Source organism: Erpetoichthys calabaricus, chromosome 8, assembly GCF_900747795.2.
Source record: "Erpetoichthys calabaricus chromosome 8, fErpCal1.3, whole genome shotgun sequence".
NCBI classification, from domain to species: domain Eukaryota; kingdom Metazoa; phylum Chordata; class Cladistia; order Polypteriformes; family Polypteridae; genus Erpetoichthys; species Erpetoichthys calabaricus.
The window spans coordinates 15,529,408-15,547,479 of record NC_041401.2 but is presented as its reverse complement, the minus strand read 5'-3'; the positions used below and the strand labels follow the sequence as shown (position 1 = coordinate 15,547,479).

At 39.7% G+C, this 18,072-nt stretch overlaps 1 protein-coding gene across 4 annotated transcripts in view; it reads left to right on the top strand.

The window, feature by feature from the left end:
• scrn3 (secernin 3) overlaps positions 1-18,072 on the top strand; it is a 58,533-nt gene that overhangs the window by 32,652 nt on the left and 7,809 nt on the right. For all 4 annotated transcript variants that reach the window (XM_028806271.2, XM_028806265.2, XM_028806267.2 and 1 more), the window contains 4 exons: positions 1,832-2,031; positions 10,621-10,833; positions 11,436-11,598; positions 14,591-14,771. In XM_028806271.2, the coding sequence (XP_028662104.1) occupies positions 1,832-2,031; positions 10,621-10,833; positions 11,436-11,598; positions 14,591-14,771 (757 nt within the window). The remainder of the gene's footprint in view (positions 1-1,831; positions 2,032-10,620; positions 10,834-11,435; positions 11,599-14,590; positions 14,772-18,072) is intronic.

Below are 18,072 nucleotides of genomic sequence, written 5' to 3'. Positions count from 1 at the left end.
TTCCTGGTGACGTCGGCTCTGTCTGTGTTAGCCACTATCTGTTCTGCACAGAGTCTCCACTACACTCCACCCATCCACAGTGCAAATCCCATCTCCGTCGCCACATGCATTGCTGTGCACTCACGCCACAAAGCATCTCCGTTCGCAGATTTGTACCATGGTGAACTGCTGGCAGTCATTTGCAAGCTCAGAAATGGTCTACTTACAGCATGAGCTAATGGAGTTCTATTACAATAATATTTGCATTCATGAGTAGGTGGAGCTAATAACGTGCAAACTAGATTAATATTAGAAACTGCCAACATTGCAACAAACAAGAATATTTAAGTACATATAATGCAATAGCTCACCACTAAAAGCCTTGAAGTAACAGAATGCAGATTGCATGCCACAGTGAAACTAGCAGCAGTAGTTTTTTTCAGGATTGCAATAAAAATCTTTCTTGGATGACCAACATGCAATACATCTCCACTTATCAGTCTTATAAAGAAGTGTGGTGCCAGTGAGACACTAGAGGCTGTTCTTGTGAAAGCCAAATGCCAGTAAAATTTCAGTGAAGAGGAAGAATTAAGCTTCTGATTAAAACCTCTGTTTGAATAAAAGGGCAGAATGATGGCTCTGAGGCTAGGGATCTGTGCCGGTTCAAATCCCATAAACACCAGAAGAGACTCTACTCCATTGGGCCCCTGAGCGAGGCCCTTAAGCTGCAATTGCTCGGACCCGGGTATGACGTTAATCTGCATCCAGCCCTGCCAGCAGGTCCCCCAACTTGCAGAGAAAATTTGGGGGTTGCTGGCAGAATTGGCACTTCACCCACCATAAAAATAAAAAACCTCACAGTGTTCAGTGTGGTTCTGAGGTATCACCCGGGTGTCTCAATCCGGGTGGTTCGCCGTGTGGTGGGTGCAGCAACGCGCTGTAATCAGCTCATTCTCCCAACCTCTCCTCTCTATTGAATAAAAGCCAGCATGCACCATGGAGCGCAATGTTAGGACACCAAACATGAAGAAATGGGGCTGCTAGATAGTTTGTGTGTGTCATCCGTTCAGTCGTTTCCAACCTTCGGCGATTCTATAAGCTAGCTCTCTCCACGCTTTTCGATCTTGCACAGCTTCTTTGAGCTGTGTTATACTCATGCCCGTGTCTGCTTTGATGGTGTTAAGCCAACGAGTCCGCTGGCGGCCGGGTCTTCTTTTGCCGCTTACCATCCCTAGCATAACCGATTTTTCTAGTGAATTTGATCGCATTATATGGCAGAAATAGGTAGTTTAGTGATAATTGTTAACAATTGTTAGATAGATGGGTACAATAATTGAATTAAATCAGAATGTCAAAACACTGCACAGACGTCTCTTCTGTGTTTTAAAATGGCAGCTTATTCAGGTCTTGGTATCTTCTGACGGTCAAAAATGCTCTGATATTTTCACCTTGAATTTAATTCTTAATATTTTCTTCTGTTGTAGACAAAGGTTGGATTTATTATTTATGCATAAAAAAAATCTCTTCATCAATGTCTTTGAGAAATCTTATTTTTTACTCCTTTTATGCTTTGGACAATATGCCAGTACTTTATGACAGAAATACCTGCCTCCTGCAGAACTAATGTCATTTCACCTGGTGTTTGTAGCTATCAGGCACATAAAGCTTGATTCCTTCTTTGCTTACTTATTCAGAATTTGGCTGTAAATGTAAAACATCTAGTGTGTTTTGTTTTTTGAGTATGTGTGGCATATTTTCTTGAGCAGTTAATAGTTTAGTGCTTTTAATGCCAGTTGACAGGAATGGCTTCATTATAAGGATGTTAACAATGTGATTTAAACTTTCATGGAAGACTTGGCCTCGAGAGAGCAGACACTGCTGAAAAGGCACTGGATGTTATCGTGGATCTACTTGAACAATACGGACAAGGTGGAAACTGTATGGAAGACGAGTCCATTTTTACATATCACAACAGTTTTCTGATTGCTGACCGGAAAGAGGCCTGGATCTTGGAAACATCAGGAAAATACTGGGGTGCGGAAAAAATAGTAGGCAAGTACATAAATATTATTGTAAAGATCTTTGTAATGTATATAATACTTTGCTGGCATTTATATTCGTGTGTTTGTCCTAATTTAGGGATTGAATTTGCTTGCTTCCAGGCAAACTCATTCAGTTGATGCAAGTTAAGTATATGGGTTATATACAGGGGTGGGCATACAGTGGGTTGAAAAAGTATTCAACCCCCTAGACAAAGTTTACATTTCCTGTAATATTTTTATTTGAAAAAACATCTTTAGTTTCATATTGTTACATATAAATGAGGGCCTCTTGGACAATAAATTTTCACAAAAAAATCCTGAAAATCAAATTATGCTGTAACGATACAGAACATACAGTTCGCTCCATAAATATTTGGACAGAGACAACTTTTTTCTAATTTTGGTTCTGTACATTACCACAATGAATTTTAAATGAAACATCTCAGATGCAGTTGAAGTGCAGACTTTCAGCTTTAATTCAGTGGGGCGAACAAAACGATTGCATAAAAATGTGAGGCAACCAAAGCATTTTTTGAACACAATCCCTTCATTTCAGGGGCTCAAAAGTAATTGGACAATTGACTCAAAGGCTATTTCATGGGCAGGTGTGGTCAAGTCCGTCATTACGTCATTATCAAGTAAGCAGATAAAAGGCCTGGAGTTGATTTGAGGTGTGGTGCTTGCATGTGGAAGATTTTGCTGTGAACAGACAACATGCGGTCAAAGGAGCTCTCCATGCAGGTGAAAGAAGCCATCCTTAAGCTGCGAAAACAGAAAAAACCCATCGGAGAAATTGCTACAATATTACGAGTGGCAAAATCTCCAGTTTGGTACATCCTGAGAAAGAAAGCAAGCACTGGTGAACTCAGCAACGCAAAAAGACCTGGACGTCCATGGAAGACAACAGTGGTGGATGATCGCAGAATCATTTCCATGGTGAAGAGAAACCCCTTCACAACAGCCAACCAAGTGAACAATACTCTCCAGGGGGTCGGCGTATTGATATCCAAGTCTACCATAAAGAGAAGACTGCATGAAAGTAAATACAGAGGGTGCACTGCAAGGTGCAAGCCACTCATAAGCCTCAAGAATAGAAAGGCTAGATTGGACTTTGCTAAAGAACATCTAAAAAAGCCAGCACAGTTCTGGAAAAACATTCTTTGGACAAATGAAACCAAGATCAACCTCTACCAGAATGATGGCAAGAAAAAAGTATGGAGAAGGCGTGGAACAGCTCATTATCCAAAGCATACCACATCATCTGTAAAACACGGTGGAGGCAGTGTGATGGCTTGGGCGTGCATGGCTGCCAGTGGCACTGGGACACTAGTGTTCATTGATGATGTGACACAGGACAGAAGCAGCTGAAGGAATTCTGAGGTGTTCAGAGACATACTGTCTGCTCAAATCCAGCTAAATACAACAGTCAAATTGATTGGGCGACGTTTCATGATACAGATGGACAATGACCCAAAACATACAGCCAAAGCAACCCAGGAGTTTATTAAAGCATAGAAGTGGAAAATTCTTGAATGGCCAAGTCAGTCACCTGATCTTAACCCAATTGAGCAGGCATTTCACTTGTTGAAGACTAAACTTCAGACAGAAAGGCCCACAAACAAACAGCAACTGAAAGCCGCTGCAGTAAAGGCCTGGCAGAGCATTAAAACGGAGGAAACCCAACATCTGGTGATGTCCAGGAGTTCAAGACTTCAGGCTGTCATTGCCAGCAAAGGGTTTTCAACCAAGTATTAGAAATGAACATTTTATTTCCAGTTCTTTAATTTGTCCAATTACTTTTGAGCCCCTGAAATGAAGGGATTGTGTTCAAAAAATGCTTTAGTTGCCTCACATTTTTATGCAATCGTTTTGTTCACCCCACTGAATTAAAGCTGAAAGTCTGCACTTCAACTGCATCTGAGTTGTTTCATTTAAAATTCATTGTCCTAATGTACAGAACCAAAATTAGAAAAAAGTTGTCTCTGTCCAAATATTTATGGACCTAACTGTATCCGTGAAATCTGCTGTTGAATAAGTATTCGACCCCTAATAGCTTGGAGACTGTGTGATTGTTAACAATGCAATAAGGGCAGTGAACACAGGTGTAAACAATCCAGTAATTAATCCTCTAGCTTGTTGACTGGTCTCTAAGTGATTCTTTAGGCCAGTTCTTGGGAACATACAACTGAGAAATCAGTACAAGTGGCTTATTTGGTGAAACCTGAAAAACTGACAAAAATGAAGACAAGGGAACTTTCCAATGACTTGAGAACCACTGTGATTAAGATGGTGCCAAGAAGATTGCCAAGCTCCATAGCCTCAGTGTGTCCACCATGAAGGCCATAATAACGAAGTAGAAAACAGTTTGACGCACAGTGAACATAGCCCACTTAAAATAACAAAGCAAATGTCAAGAAAACTAGACAGAGAAGTAACAGCAAATCCTAAGGTGACTCTCAGTGACCTGGAGTGGATGTGCACAAGACTACAATATCAAAGGTTTTGCACAGAGTGGGGATGTATGGCAGAGTTGCCAGAAAAAAAGCCACTACTAAAAAAAATGTTATCTGAAAGCTCGATTAGAATTAGCTGACAGACATCTTGAGAAGAGTCCTGCATTCTGGAGTCGTGTTCTTTGGTCTGATGAGACCAAAATCGAATTTTCAACACAACACAAAGGCGTTTGTCTGGCGGATAGAAGGGACAGCCAATGATCAGGCAAACACCATACCTTCCATGAAGCATGGCAGGAAGAGCATCATGCTTTTGGGGCTGCTTCTCTAGGGCAGGCACTGGGTCCCTTGTCCGTATTGAAGGAAGAATGGATAGTAAGAAGTATATCCAGATTTTGGAAGAAAACTTTCAAACATCAGCCACGAAAATGGGACTCGTGCGACGCTACCACTTTCAAAAGGACAATGACCCGAAACACTGTGCAAAAGTAACCAAAGCATGGTTTGACAAAAAGAAGATCCAGGTTTTGCAGTGGCCTAGCCAGAGACCGGATCTGAATCCGATTGAAAATTTGTGGCGTGATCTCAAAATTGCAGTTCACAAACGAAAGCCTTCAAACTTTGCCCAGTTAGAGCAGTTCTTCAAGGAAGAATGGGGAAAATGGCCTCCATCCAGATGTGCTAAGTCTGTAGATGGCTATCCAAAGCAATGGCAAGCAGTTATTGAGCAAATGGTGCTGCTACCTGTGTCATGTGAAGGGGTCCATTATTTTTTCAACAGCATTTTTCACAAAATGACTGTCACTTTGCATTTGTTTAGTTCACCAAGCTCTAAATGTTTCAAAATATGTGCACAGAGAAATAAAAGTTCACTGTGATACTCTGCATTGGTGATTTTTATCGGTTGTAATGATGTAAGATGGAAATACGGTGGCTTTCCAAAGGGGGTCAAATACTTTTTCAACCCACTGTAAGTAGGTTACAGTTACTTGTATGGAAAAAGACACGCAGGTTATGATTGTTATGCTCAAGCACACTTTAATAACAGGAAGAAGACAAAGAATACAAATAAATAATAAGATAATTAATAAATAATAATGCAAGAATAAACTGTGTTTTGGGTACTCACAATTGTAAACCTACTTTTGCCCACCCCTGTATAATGTATATTTTTTTGCAGAGTATGGTGTTGTAGGGGTTAGTGCTGCCAACTCATTAATCCCGCACTCCCTCATGGTCCATGTGTAGTTTGCATTGTCCCCACTTCATCCCACACCCTGAAAGGCCTGCTCATTAAGTTGATTAGAGATTCCAGATTGGCTGTACGTGAATGAGTGTGTATCAAGGTTATTATAGTTTTGCCTTTTTATATTAGTTTTTATTTCTGTATTTTTTCTGACCTTACTTGGAAATTCAGTTTAGTTTTAGTTTTCCTTCATCGTGTATTTTTAGTTTTAGTTTAGTTTTTATTTCACAAAGACATTTCTATTTTATTTTTATATCTATTAGTTTTAGTTTTAGTAATTATGGCATGGTGCTCCTACAGGGTTTAGTTTTGTGTCACAATCTGACAGAACTGTACACTTAACAGATTTGGATACGAGTTTAATGTTAGTGGAAGCTCACTACACTACATGGTTTACTATCTGGTTTTGTTTTTGTCTGATAACAACAAGCATAATCAAAACTAGATACTGAATATGAACAGCAAATGTCTGTCAGGAGTTTTCCTCTGACATGCTTGTTATTATCCTCATCTTAAAGATGTGCGAGTAGAGTTAACTGACAATTCACATAGCCTGTTTACAAAAGGGTGCCCTTTGACAGCCTGACATTCAGTCCAGGAATGGTTCCTGCTTTGCTTACGTTGCTAGAAGACTTCAGTAAAAGGTGGGTACCGGTCCTTCAGAAGGCACCAGTTCATCATAGGTCACCCACTCACTTACTCATACTGGGTTGGTTTAGAGCAGCGAAAGGCAACCTTTTTCAAGTTGCGGCGCACTAAGTCCAAAAATTTTCTTTCGCGGCGCACCTGAGGGACTGCCCATAAATAAAGTCGTGACAACACAATCTATGGACAATCGCCAATAAAAACAGTTAATTTTACAAGTTTGAAAGACATTTTATTAATAAAGGAATCAAAGGATAATTCTTAAATTTAATTAATGTGAATGTTGAGATTGTTTTTCAGCACATATGAGATTGATGCGAGGATCAATTTTCGAAAGACAGACGCGCATTTCCTTGTCGATCATTTGAAGTCTCTCGCGTTTCTTAGACTTAATTTCCGTAAGTGTTGAAAAACCTTGCTCACAGAGATAAGAACTTCCAAATGGTAAACTGGAAAAGGTCACTGAGTTTATAAAGTTTACTGTGTTGATCAGCTGTGTCAGAGCGAAAATAAGGTTAATTTTTCCATAGTAATACTCAGACGATTAAGTGGCGAGAGCTACAGCGATACTCTCTCATTGGCAAGAGTTGAAATGTAGCGTTCGTATTTTCTCATTCTATATTTGCTCCGCCTTCTTCTATCCGTACAGTGAGCGAGATCTTCTAACAACGAGACTTTTTAAGTCTCACAAGATGTGTTTTTGACCCCGCTGGTGTTGATATTATGATGAATGGTGAACAGCGAAAATTTTAACTTGCATTCAAAATAAATACATTCGTTTATTCAACAATCTGATTAACCGTTATCTGTTTTTCCAACGTAAAATATATATTTTTTTAAATTATCTTTTTAATCAACCAAAAGTTCAAAAACACTATCAATTTTAAATATTTTACAAAAGTTTTCTCGGCGCCCCTAGAAAATTGACGACAGTGGTTTAGAGACACTTAGATCTTTTTAAATATTTTCTCAAAACTTGTTTCACAAAGCCTTTTTTATAACCTAATTTCAAGTATTGTTATATTTCTTCCTGGTATGTTTTATACATTTTTATATTTGTGTGTGTAATAAAATTGTTTGCTTTTTGTGAAGCACTTTATAACTTGTTTTATAATTTACTAGCTGTGTAAGCCCATGCAATAAAAAACCCCGGGGGCCTAGAAACTTTTGAAATCATCATAAAAAAAATTGAAATGTAGAGATGTCAGGTAATTGAAAGGAGCTACTCTGGGCGTCTCTCTCCTAGGAGGATTCGTGTTACCGACATGCTCGCATTGCTTCTGCATTAGCGGCTAAGCGACTTTGTCTTTCTTCAGAGGTTTCGTTTTGCTGACGTGCTCGCCTCGCTTGTGTATTAGCCGCTAAGCGAGTTTCTGTTTGCTCAGAGGTGGAGCCCTTACCCCGACTCCACTTCTCACTTCCGGGCTGGACAGACACACACACACACACACTTCCACGTGTTGACATTTATATGTAAAACACGCTGATTGTGGTGCTGTTGTTGGAAAACAAAGCTAACTGGAGAGGAGCTCATACGAAGAATGAATGAGCCAAGGTTGTAACCCACTGTTGTGCTTGCTGGTGTTTGACGGTGCTGGAGTGAAGAAAACATATGGACTCAAAGTACTGTATATCTTATCCCATAATGCCCACCTCCCCACTCATTCTTTTTAGATGATTAACACGATCAACTACTTAAAATATTTGTTTACCTGGTATCCTTATCCCAACACATTTTTAAAAATTGCACAGTGGCATCAAGTGAAAAAATGCATTCTGTTAGGAGAGTAATTTAAAAAAGTGGCAATGTTTTGGGCAACTCTCCATACCCAAATACTCGGAGGAAGCTTTTCTTCTTACTCTGTTTAGATGAGCCTGAACACATGTAGCTCACCTTAGTTTGTAATATGTGTCCAGTCCGTTGTCCACAGCTCTTCTGGCTGCTCAGTCATTTGGCACGCTTCAGGACATTCTGCAGATTTTTGACTAGATTACGTGAAAATGCAGATTGACCCACTCAGGCATGTTATTATTTTTCTTTTGCTATTTTTTGTATGCTTACAGCTGCCCTGTTAAGTGTTAAACTTCCTTCCACCCTCCACACCCAGCTGAAGAGACAATGAAAAATGAAGCTTTTCAAGGAGGATGTTATTCTTTACTAGATGTACTTAATGAAAAGTTTTCAATTTTGTCCAAAAACGTATTTGTCTGTAAATCCTTATCATACTTGGTGGGGCACAGTGTTGGTGACACTGCTATACAACCAGGTCTAAGGCCAGGGTTTGATTTCATTCCCAGACAGCGTGTGTGTCCAATCTAGATGTGCTTCACACGTCTGCATGGGCGTCCCCAATAGGCTCTCCAATCATGTTAATCTGAAGTTACATTATATGACTTGAGAAATGCAGTTGCTGATCTCGTTGCCTGAACTTGTCATATTACATGACTTAAAAACATTGGGTATGTCAAATTAAATGACTGAATAACATCTTTCCAGCACAGTTTCACATTTCTAAAGTAGCGCCAATTCGTACTTGTACAAAGGCTTTACAGGTACTGCAAGTTCAGCCGCAACCTCTCCCCATTTTTCCATATCGTCATGGTAGGTAAAACATCATTTTAAATCAAACAGACAAGTCCCTCTGTTGTTTGTCAGGTCCAGGACACCCATTTTCTTTATTCCTTATAGCAGTATTATATGCATTGAACTTCCGGGTTAGCAGGCATTGGTTGTCAGCTGTCACACAAGCCCACTTCTAAAACTTAAAAGACAAACTCAAAGGGTGTGCCAGACGACAAGAGGATTATGTAAATAATCTTCTTCCTCTTTAACCTCCCCTTCATCTTTTCTCACTTCTGTGTGGGGTCGATGTGTTTGATCCACCTTCTCCATGCAGCTCAGTCCTGCACATCCTCGCCAGTCAGGCCCTTTTCCTTCAGATCTTCTTTAACTTTATCCATCCACCTCTGCTTTGGCCTCCCTCGCTTTCTCTACCCCTGTACTTTTATTCCCACAACTCTTTTGCCCACTTACTACTTATCTCTCCTCATTACATGTCCAAACCACTTCAACCTGCTTTCCTAGATATCTTCTTCCACTTTTGTTGTACCCCTGATTGTCTCATTTCTTGTTCTTTCCTTTTTTGTTACTCCACACCTACATCTTAACATTTTCATTTCTGCCACATCCAACTTCTTCTCCTACACTCCCTTTACTGCCCGTGTCTCAGCTCCATACATCATTTCTGGTCTGGCCACTACTTAAAAATACTTATATTTAACTTTTACTTGAATTATTTGATCACACAATACTCCTGATACCTTCTTCCAATTGTTTTATCCACACTCTATGGGTTGTCTCTGCATCTAATTCTCAATCCTGGGCTACCACTAATCCTAGATACTTAAATTGATCCACTCTTTTCCCTAGCTCTCTCTGCAGGATAACTTCTGAATCCTGATTATCATTACACCTCACATATTCCGCCTTCTTCGTATTTATCGTCAATCCTCTGTCTTCCAAAGCCCTTCTCCATTCTTCCAACTTCCTCTGCGCTTCCTCTTTTCTGCTGCATCGCAATGTCATCAGTGCAAAGCCTGCACTGGGGATTGGTCTTTTATCAAATGATTCAGCACCTCCATAACCAGATCAAAGAGGGTCAGGACTTAAAGAAGACCCCTGGTGCAGACCTCCCCTAACTGGGATCTTGTTTGTTACCCTAACGTTGCTCTCAATCTGAGTCCTCACTTACTCATACATACCCTGGTCCTCTTTCTCTTGACGTGGCACTCTATCATACTCTATCATTCTCCAAATCAATAAATGCCATATGCAAACCTTTCTGTTTTTCTCGATGCTTCTCTGTCAGCTGCCTCAATGCAAAGACTGCATCAGTTGTTCATCTCCCTGGCATAAAACCAAACTACTCCACCCTTATAACCCTTCTCTCTATAACCATCTTAATGATGGATGTCTACAAGTGATAATTACCAGAAACGTTGTGTAATGTGACATGGCCTTTAGGGTTAGCTGGTGACAATAAATGGTCGAGAATGCACTCTAATTGGACCAAAATTATATCCACCATTGTTTCTTGCCATACATTCATCATAGCCAAGAATAATCTAGCGTCCCATTAGCCTATAACGTGAAAAGTTATCCTGACCCTTAAGGACCAATAATGTACAACACAGTTACAGAACTCCACCATTTTTATTATTTGTATATAAAGTTCATAATTTTTTTCTTTTGAAGATGGAGTGCGTAACATTTCAAACCAATTTTCCATCACAACTAAAATTGACAGGGAGCATCCAGACATGAGGGACTATGCCAGGAGCAAAGGTTGGTGGGATGGAAAAAAGGAGTTCAATTTTGCGGCAGTTTATTCTTACTTGAACACAGCAAGAATGGAAGCGTCAGGCAGCAGATACTGTGAAGGCCGCAGACTTCTAAATAAACACAAAGGTAGGAAATCTCGATTAAAAAGTGTAAATTAGAATATGTTCAAATAATTGTAGCTTGTTGGGAGAAGAGAGTAAAATATAAAGTTAAAATACTAAAGAGACTCTGTGCTACTGTTTTAGAAGACTTTTTTTGCTACACAGATCAGATTTTATTGATAGATAAAATATTAAGATGTATTTAAAAATTCTATCTATCTATCTATCTATCTATCTATCTATCTATCTATCTATCTATCTATCTATCTATCTATCTATCTATCTATCTAATCCTGCCAACTATGCTAAATTCTATCTATCTATCTATTATATAGTGCCTTTCATATCTATCTATCTATCTATCTATCTATCTATCTATCTATCTATCTATCTATCTATCTATCTATCTATCTAATCCTGCCAACTATGCTAAATTCTATCTATCTATCTATTATATAGTGCCTTTCATATCTATCTATCTATCTATCTATCTATCTATCTATCTATCTATCTATCTATCTATCTATCTATCTATCTATCTATCGTGTTTTACATCTATCTACCTGTGTCTCTATTTGTCTGTTTGACTTTTTAACATTTGATCTTAAAACTGCTCATGCTTAATAGGAAATATAACAGCCAGAACCATGATGGAAATTCTTCGAGACAAAGAAAGTGGCATAAACATGGAGGGGGCCTTCTTAACAACTGGAAGCATGGTGTCTGTGTTACCCAAGGATGCTGGCTTGCCTTGTGTCCATTATTTCACGGGCACACCTGACCCTGAAAGGTAAACCATACACTTTGCTTTCTGTAGGTTTGCTTTCCTAGTGGGGAGAGGTCTGCAGTACTTTGGTGTATACAATTGAATTCAAAACGTATTGAGCAGGAGTCTCATTGGGGGTTACACTAAGGGCAGAGGCTACAGCCAATCTGTGTTTACATATACAGTCATATAAAAAAGTTTGGGAAGCCCTCTTAATTCTTTGGATTTTTGTTTCTCACTGGATGAGCTTTCAAAGGAGCAACTTCCTTTTAATATCTGACATGCCTTATGGAAACAGTAGGATTTCAGCAGTGACATTAAGTATAGCAATGTGCATCATAACAAAACTAGACAGGTGTATAAATGTGGGCCCCCCAACAGAGATATGACATCAATACTTAGTTGAGCCTCCTTTTGTAAATCTAACAGCCTCTAGACGCTGTCCTCCTATAGCCTTTGATGAGTGTCTTGATTCTGGATGGAGGTATTTCTGACCATTCTTCATATAAAATCTCTCCAGTTCAGTTCAATTTGATGGACAGCCTGCTTCAAATCATCCCATAGATTTTCGATGACATTCAAGTCAGGGGACTGTGACGGCCACTCCAGAACATTGTACTTCTCCCTCTGCATGAATGCCTTTGTAGATTTCGAACTGTGTTTTGGGTCATTGTCTTGTTGGAATATCCAACCCCTGCGTAACTTCAACTTTGTGACTGATGCTTGAACATTATCCTGAAGAATATTTTGATATTGGGTTGAATTCATCCAACCCTCGACTTTAAAAATTTGCCCCAGTCCCTGAACTAGCCACACAGCCCCACAGCATGATGGAACCTCCACCAAATGTGACAGTAGGTAGCAGGTGTTTTTCTTGGAATGTGGTGTTCTTCTTCCACCATGCAAAGTGCTTTTTGTTCTGACCAAATAACTCCATTTTTGTCTGATCAGTCCAAAGCACTTTGTTCCAAAATGAATCTGGCTTGTCTAAATGAGCATTGGCATACAACAAGCGACTCTGTTTGTGACGTGAGTGCAGAAAGGGCTTCTTTCTCATCACCCTGCCATACAGATGTTCTTTGTGCAAATTGCACTGAATTGTAGAACGATGTACAGATACACCATCTGCAGCAAGATGTTCTTGCAGATCTTTGGAGGTGATCTGTGGGTTGTCTGTCACCATTCTCACAATCCTGCTCATATGCCGCTCCTGTATTTTTCTTGGCCTGCCAGACCTGCTGGGTTTAACAGCAACTGTGCCTGTGGCCTTCCATTTCGTTATTCCATTCCTTACAGTTGAAACTGACAGTTTAAACCTCTGAGATGGCTTTTTGTAGCCTTCCCCTAAACCAGGAGACTCAACAATCTTTGTTTTCAGATCTTTGGAGAGTTGCTTTGAGGATCCCATGCTGTCACTCTTCAGAGGAGAGTCAAAGGGAAGGAAGCACAACTTGTAATTGACCACCTTAAATCCCTTTATATCTCATGATTGGACACACCTGTCTATGAAGTTCAAGGCTCAATAAGCTCATCCAACCAATTTGGTGTTGTAAGTAATCAGTATTGAGCAGTGACAGGCATTCAAATCAGCACAATGACAAGGGGACCCACAATTGTGCACAGCCAGTTTTTCACATTTGATTTAATGTCATACAACTAAATACTGCGTCACTAAAAATCTTTGTTCGGAAAACACAGCAGCACTCAGATGTTCCTAGGAAATGAAAGACAGACCACTGTTATCTTTATTGTTGAAAGGAGAGTCAATTATTATGCAGGCTGAGAGGGGTTCACAAATTTTTCATATGACTGTAAATGTATATTCTTGTAATTCTGAACTATATTCTTGGGTATAATTTTCACTTGCTGCCAACCGTAATTAACATTGGTACTGAATCCTTCATTTTTTTTTTAAGTGTGGCAATTATAAACTAGTATGTTTATAATCAAACGGGACATTTCAAAGATAACTTTGTTCATATGAATAATGCCATTAACATCAAATTATGCAATGCACAAATTGAGAACCTTTCAGAACGTCTGCATTTAATCAGTCTACTGTCGATTGCCACACAACCTAGCAGTACTCCACCCCAAAATGTACATATATATATTTTTTTACCATGTTACTTACACCATGTAGTTTGTAGTGGTTGCTGAGAAAAAATTTTAATCTCATTTTTCATGGAGAGTGGGCCTCAATGGTGACCAACGCTGGACAATCAAAACCGTCCATGAAATAAATCTGTTACTCATGTCACATAATGCACAAGTCAAAAACCATCCAGTCGTACAAACACAACGTGCACAAGGGATGTATTTTTTATTTTGCAAAAAATTTTCTTAAGTGAATAACTCCCGAAAATGAAAGAGAAGCCCCTTCACACAGGATCGCATTTTTGAAATGAACACCCGCCTCTCCCCATCATTCACTGGTCAAGAGACCTGTCTTTCAAGTGAAGATATTTCTCTTCTTTTAAGCTATTCTGGTGAGTATTTGAGGGACGCCGACAGCGCTATGCTGTTGTTAGCGATTATTTCTGGAGCTTCTGTAAAAAGCTACATTTCCCTCTTGTGGTAAAAAAATGGTGCGATCTAACTTTACAAAAGGGGTGAACATTTTGTAGCGTTGCTACCAGTTTTGAACACTGCCATGTCCTTCCGTATACTTTAGTGACTTATACTTTATATTTAGGCCACACCATTAGCTTACAACCTATAAAAAAAAAACAACATCCTTCATATTATCTGTTCTAAAAATCTGCTACTACAGATTGAAGATGGTCCATCAATATAAAATAGGTTTGGTGTGAAAAATCTGACAGGGCATCTAGAAATGGCCGTTTAAATCAGGTCACAGGATGGCACTGCACTGAGTCAGCATTTGAAGGCACTAAGGGTAAAATTATATTTGATCATTATATAGGATACGGCTACTTTATTAGACAGTAAGTTTTTGTTTTGATCAGTTCTTGTTTTATTAGGTGTGAACCACCTTTGCATGATCTTTTCTTAGGTCTGTCTTCAAGCCCTTTGTTTTTGTACAAGGCATTGGACACCTGAAAGAAACCTGCTCTCCTACCTTTGGACCTGATGATCCGGTCAAAAAAAGGCCCCGTTTTCAATCAAAGCCTGACCGCAGGCATGCCTTATATAAGAAGCATGAATTAGCAGCGGCAATCATGGAGACCACAAAGGTATGTATATGTACCCCAAAAAACACCTCTGATTTAACACACTGAGTGCTGGACCATTTATTACCAGGATGCAGCAGCACAGGTCTTTGCTTATATGATAAATAATGAACTCTTATCAAAACTTGTAAATATGTAAAGAAGTATATTAGAAAGCAACAGTTGTATTATCAACAGTAGCTATCAAAACTCTGGAAATGTAAACAAAGCCAATGAAAAACGTTAATTATTTATTTTCACCAGCAACACGACTAAAGGTCTGCATTTGAATACGAGAACTTGAAGCGTGGCAGCACATAGAGCGCAGCCTTAGAAGCACAAATATAACGTGTATTTTTGCGGTGCCCACACAACACGAATGGTCTGCGTTCAGTAAGCACCAGAATGTCCACATAGTGCTGGCAATCGGGACAAGTTGAAACATTTGTGATGAAGAAACATCTTCTAGGCAGCAATCCACATCAGTAACAGTGCCTACATCATCTAATTGATTGTGACTATCTTGATCGCTGTTGTTATCATCAAAATATTCATGCTGTAAAAAATCTAGTTGTTTCAAAACATCAGCAGCATTGTAACCTTTTTTGATGACACAATTACGCTTTGTGTATTTATGACACTATTTTCCACAAGCTGCTGTGTCCAAAAAAAAACAACTTTATGGCTATCCACTAGATGGCAGCATTGTAGCAGGTAACAGAGACGCAGCTGCAGAGATTGGCAACATGTTCAAGTTCAAGCACTTTATTGTCATTGTGTAACACAACGAAATTACTTTTTGTGACAGCCCCGAGGTGCATTTAAAGAAAAGTCAAATAATTCCAAATATGTCATATACAGTGTTAAGTGATCAAGTAACCAGAGCAAATTATTATTATTGCTCAAAGTACAGCAGCATAAATTGTTATTGCACCTGTTAATGAATAGTACATTACATATTCTACAGTATATTGTATTACATTAGTATATTGCACATTACCATTATAGCTTATTGCACATGTTCAATTAAAAATAATCTCAGACAGAGGAGATTCAGAGTTCAGAAAGTTTATAGCAGGTTGTATTCAATAAGGGCGCGCACAAAAGGGTGACCTCAATTGGGCGCAGAGAATAAAAGCGCACATAAATAAAAGCGATCTTCAAAAGGGCGACCTCAATTGAGCGCCGAATAAAGGCACGCGTAAATAAAGGCGAGCTTCAAAAGGATGACCTTCGGAGAGAATTAAATTAATTGTCCTTGATTATGCTAATAGACCGCATCTCGAATATCTACGTGGCATTGCACATAATCTACAGCTTCAAGTGTAACTTGCTTTCACCTTTTTATACATTCAGTCATTGCCTTAATCTAATTTTCTGTAATTCTGAAAACAACGAAATATAGAGAGCTTTAGAAATAGTTCGTTAGAAGTTCATGCATTAATTAATTGGATGTTTTAATATTCTTGCTTTCACCTTTTTATACGTTCAATCATTGCCTTTATCTAATAAATTTTCTGTAATTTTGTTGCGTTTGCCTTTATTCGCTGCACCCAATTGACGTCACCCTTTTGAAGCGCTCCTTTATTTATGCGCGCAGTTATTCGGCGCTCAATTGAGGTCGCCCTTTTGAAGATCGCTTTTATTTATGTGCGCGCCCTTATTGACGGATACCTTTATAGCAGATGGGAAAAAGCTATTCTTTAGTCTGTTTGTGCGCACACGGATTGACCTAAAGCGTCTGCCTGACGGGAGGAGCTCAAACAAAGAATTTCCAGGGTGAGTTTTGTCCTTGAGAATGTTTTTGGCCCTTCTCACACAGCAAGTCTTATACGAGAGTTCGAGTGATGGCAGTTCAGTCCCAATCATGGCCTCTGCTGTTTTTACGACCCGCTGCAGGGCTTCTTTAGCAGCCTTGGTGCAGCTGTTGTACCTGCAGGCCATCATGCAGTTTGTTAAGATGCTCTCTGTAGTGCCTCTATAGAAATTAACCAGCAGCTTCTGGGGGAGGTCAGCTCTCCTTAACTTCCTCAGAAAATCGAGGCGTTGTTGAGCTTTGCCTATTATAGCCAAGTTGTTGTCAGCCCAGGACAGGTCCTCTGAGATGGTGACTCCTAGAAACTTAAAAGGTGGAAACTCTCTCCACAGCATGTGCATTGATTGTTATCGGACTGTGATTGGTCATTTTAGAGGTCTTAAAGTCCAGAATAACTTGTTTGGTCTTTTTGGTATTTAAGACCAGGTTGTTGGTGTTGCACCATGCTGTCAGATTCTGAACCTCTTCCTTATATGCAGCTTCACTGTTGTCTGTTACAAGCCCGATGACAGTCGTATCATCCGCAAATTTAACAATAATGTTTGATTGGTGGATGGGTTGACAGTCATGGGTGAAGAGTGCATAGAGAAGGGGACTTAGTACACACATCCTTGTGGCACACCAGTGCTCAGGTTTAGGGTGGAGGATGTGTGTTTGCCCATCCTGACAGACTGGGGGTGGTTGGTGAGAAAATCCAGTAACCAGTTGTATATGGACGGAGCAAGTCCTAGTGCATAGAGTTTTTGGATCAGCTGGTTAGGTATGATGGTATAAAATGCAGAGCTGTAGTCAATGAAGAGCATCCTAACATAGGCGTTGGGCTTCTCCAGGTGCGAGAGGGCAGCATGTAGAGCCACACAGATGGTGTCCTCAGCTGATCTGTTTGACCGATAGGCAAACTGGTGTTGGTCTAGATCAGCTGGGATGGAGGCTTTGATGTGGGTGATTACCAGTCGTTCAAAGCACTTTGCGATGACAGGGGTGAGAGCAACTGGTCGATAGTTGCTGGCTATGCCTGTAGTGGCTGGATACTGAGGTACGAGTTATAGTGAACGTCGCCCGACGCCTTCACAGGTTCAATCGAGTTGACGCGTACCTCATCTTCAAAGTGTTAAAAATGCTCAGTACTGGCACAGGCTGTTTTAGCCATGGTGGCCTAATGTGAAGGAAGATTCAGGTAGTTTTCCTCAGAGTAAAGGAAAATCAGAACACTGCAGCAACCTCTGTCAGCAATTAACATATCACCACCTAACTCATGTATTAAAAATAAATATTCATTTCTCCTTTTTAAAATATTAGGGAGCTCGATTCGCTGCTACGCGCAAGCCACTTTGTGGTTCTGCCGCTCGCGTATGGAGATGCGAATGTACACTTTTACTGTAAAACTTGAGTAAAAACAATTTTTTGAATTAGGTTTTCATCAGTATCGCAATGAATTTTGATTCTGTGTTTAGACTTACATCGTGACAACGCAACGTATTACTGCCGTTGAGAGAATTTCGTTTCTTT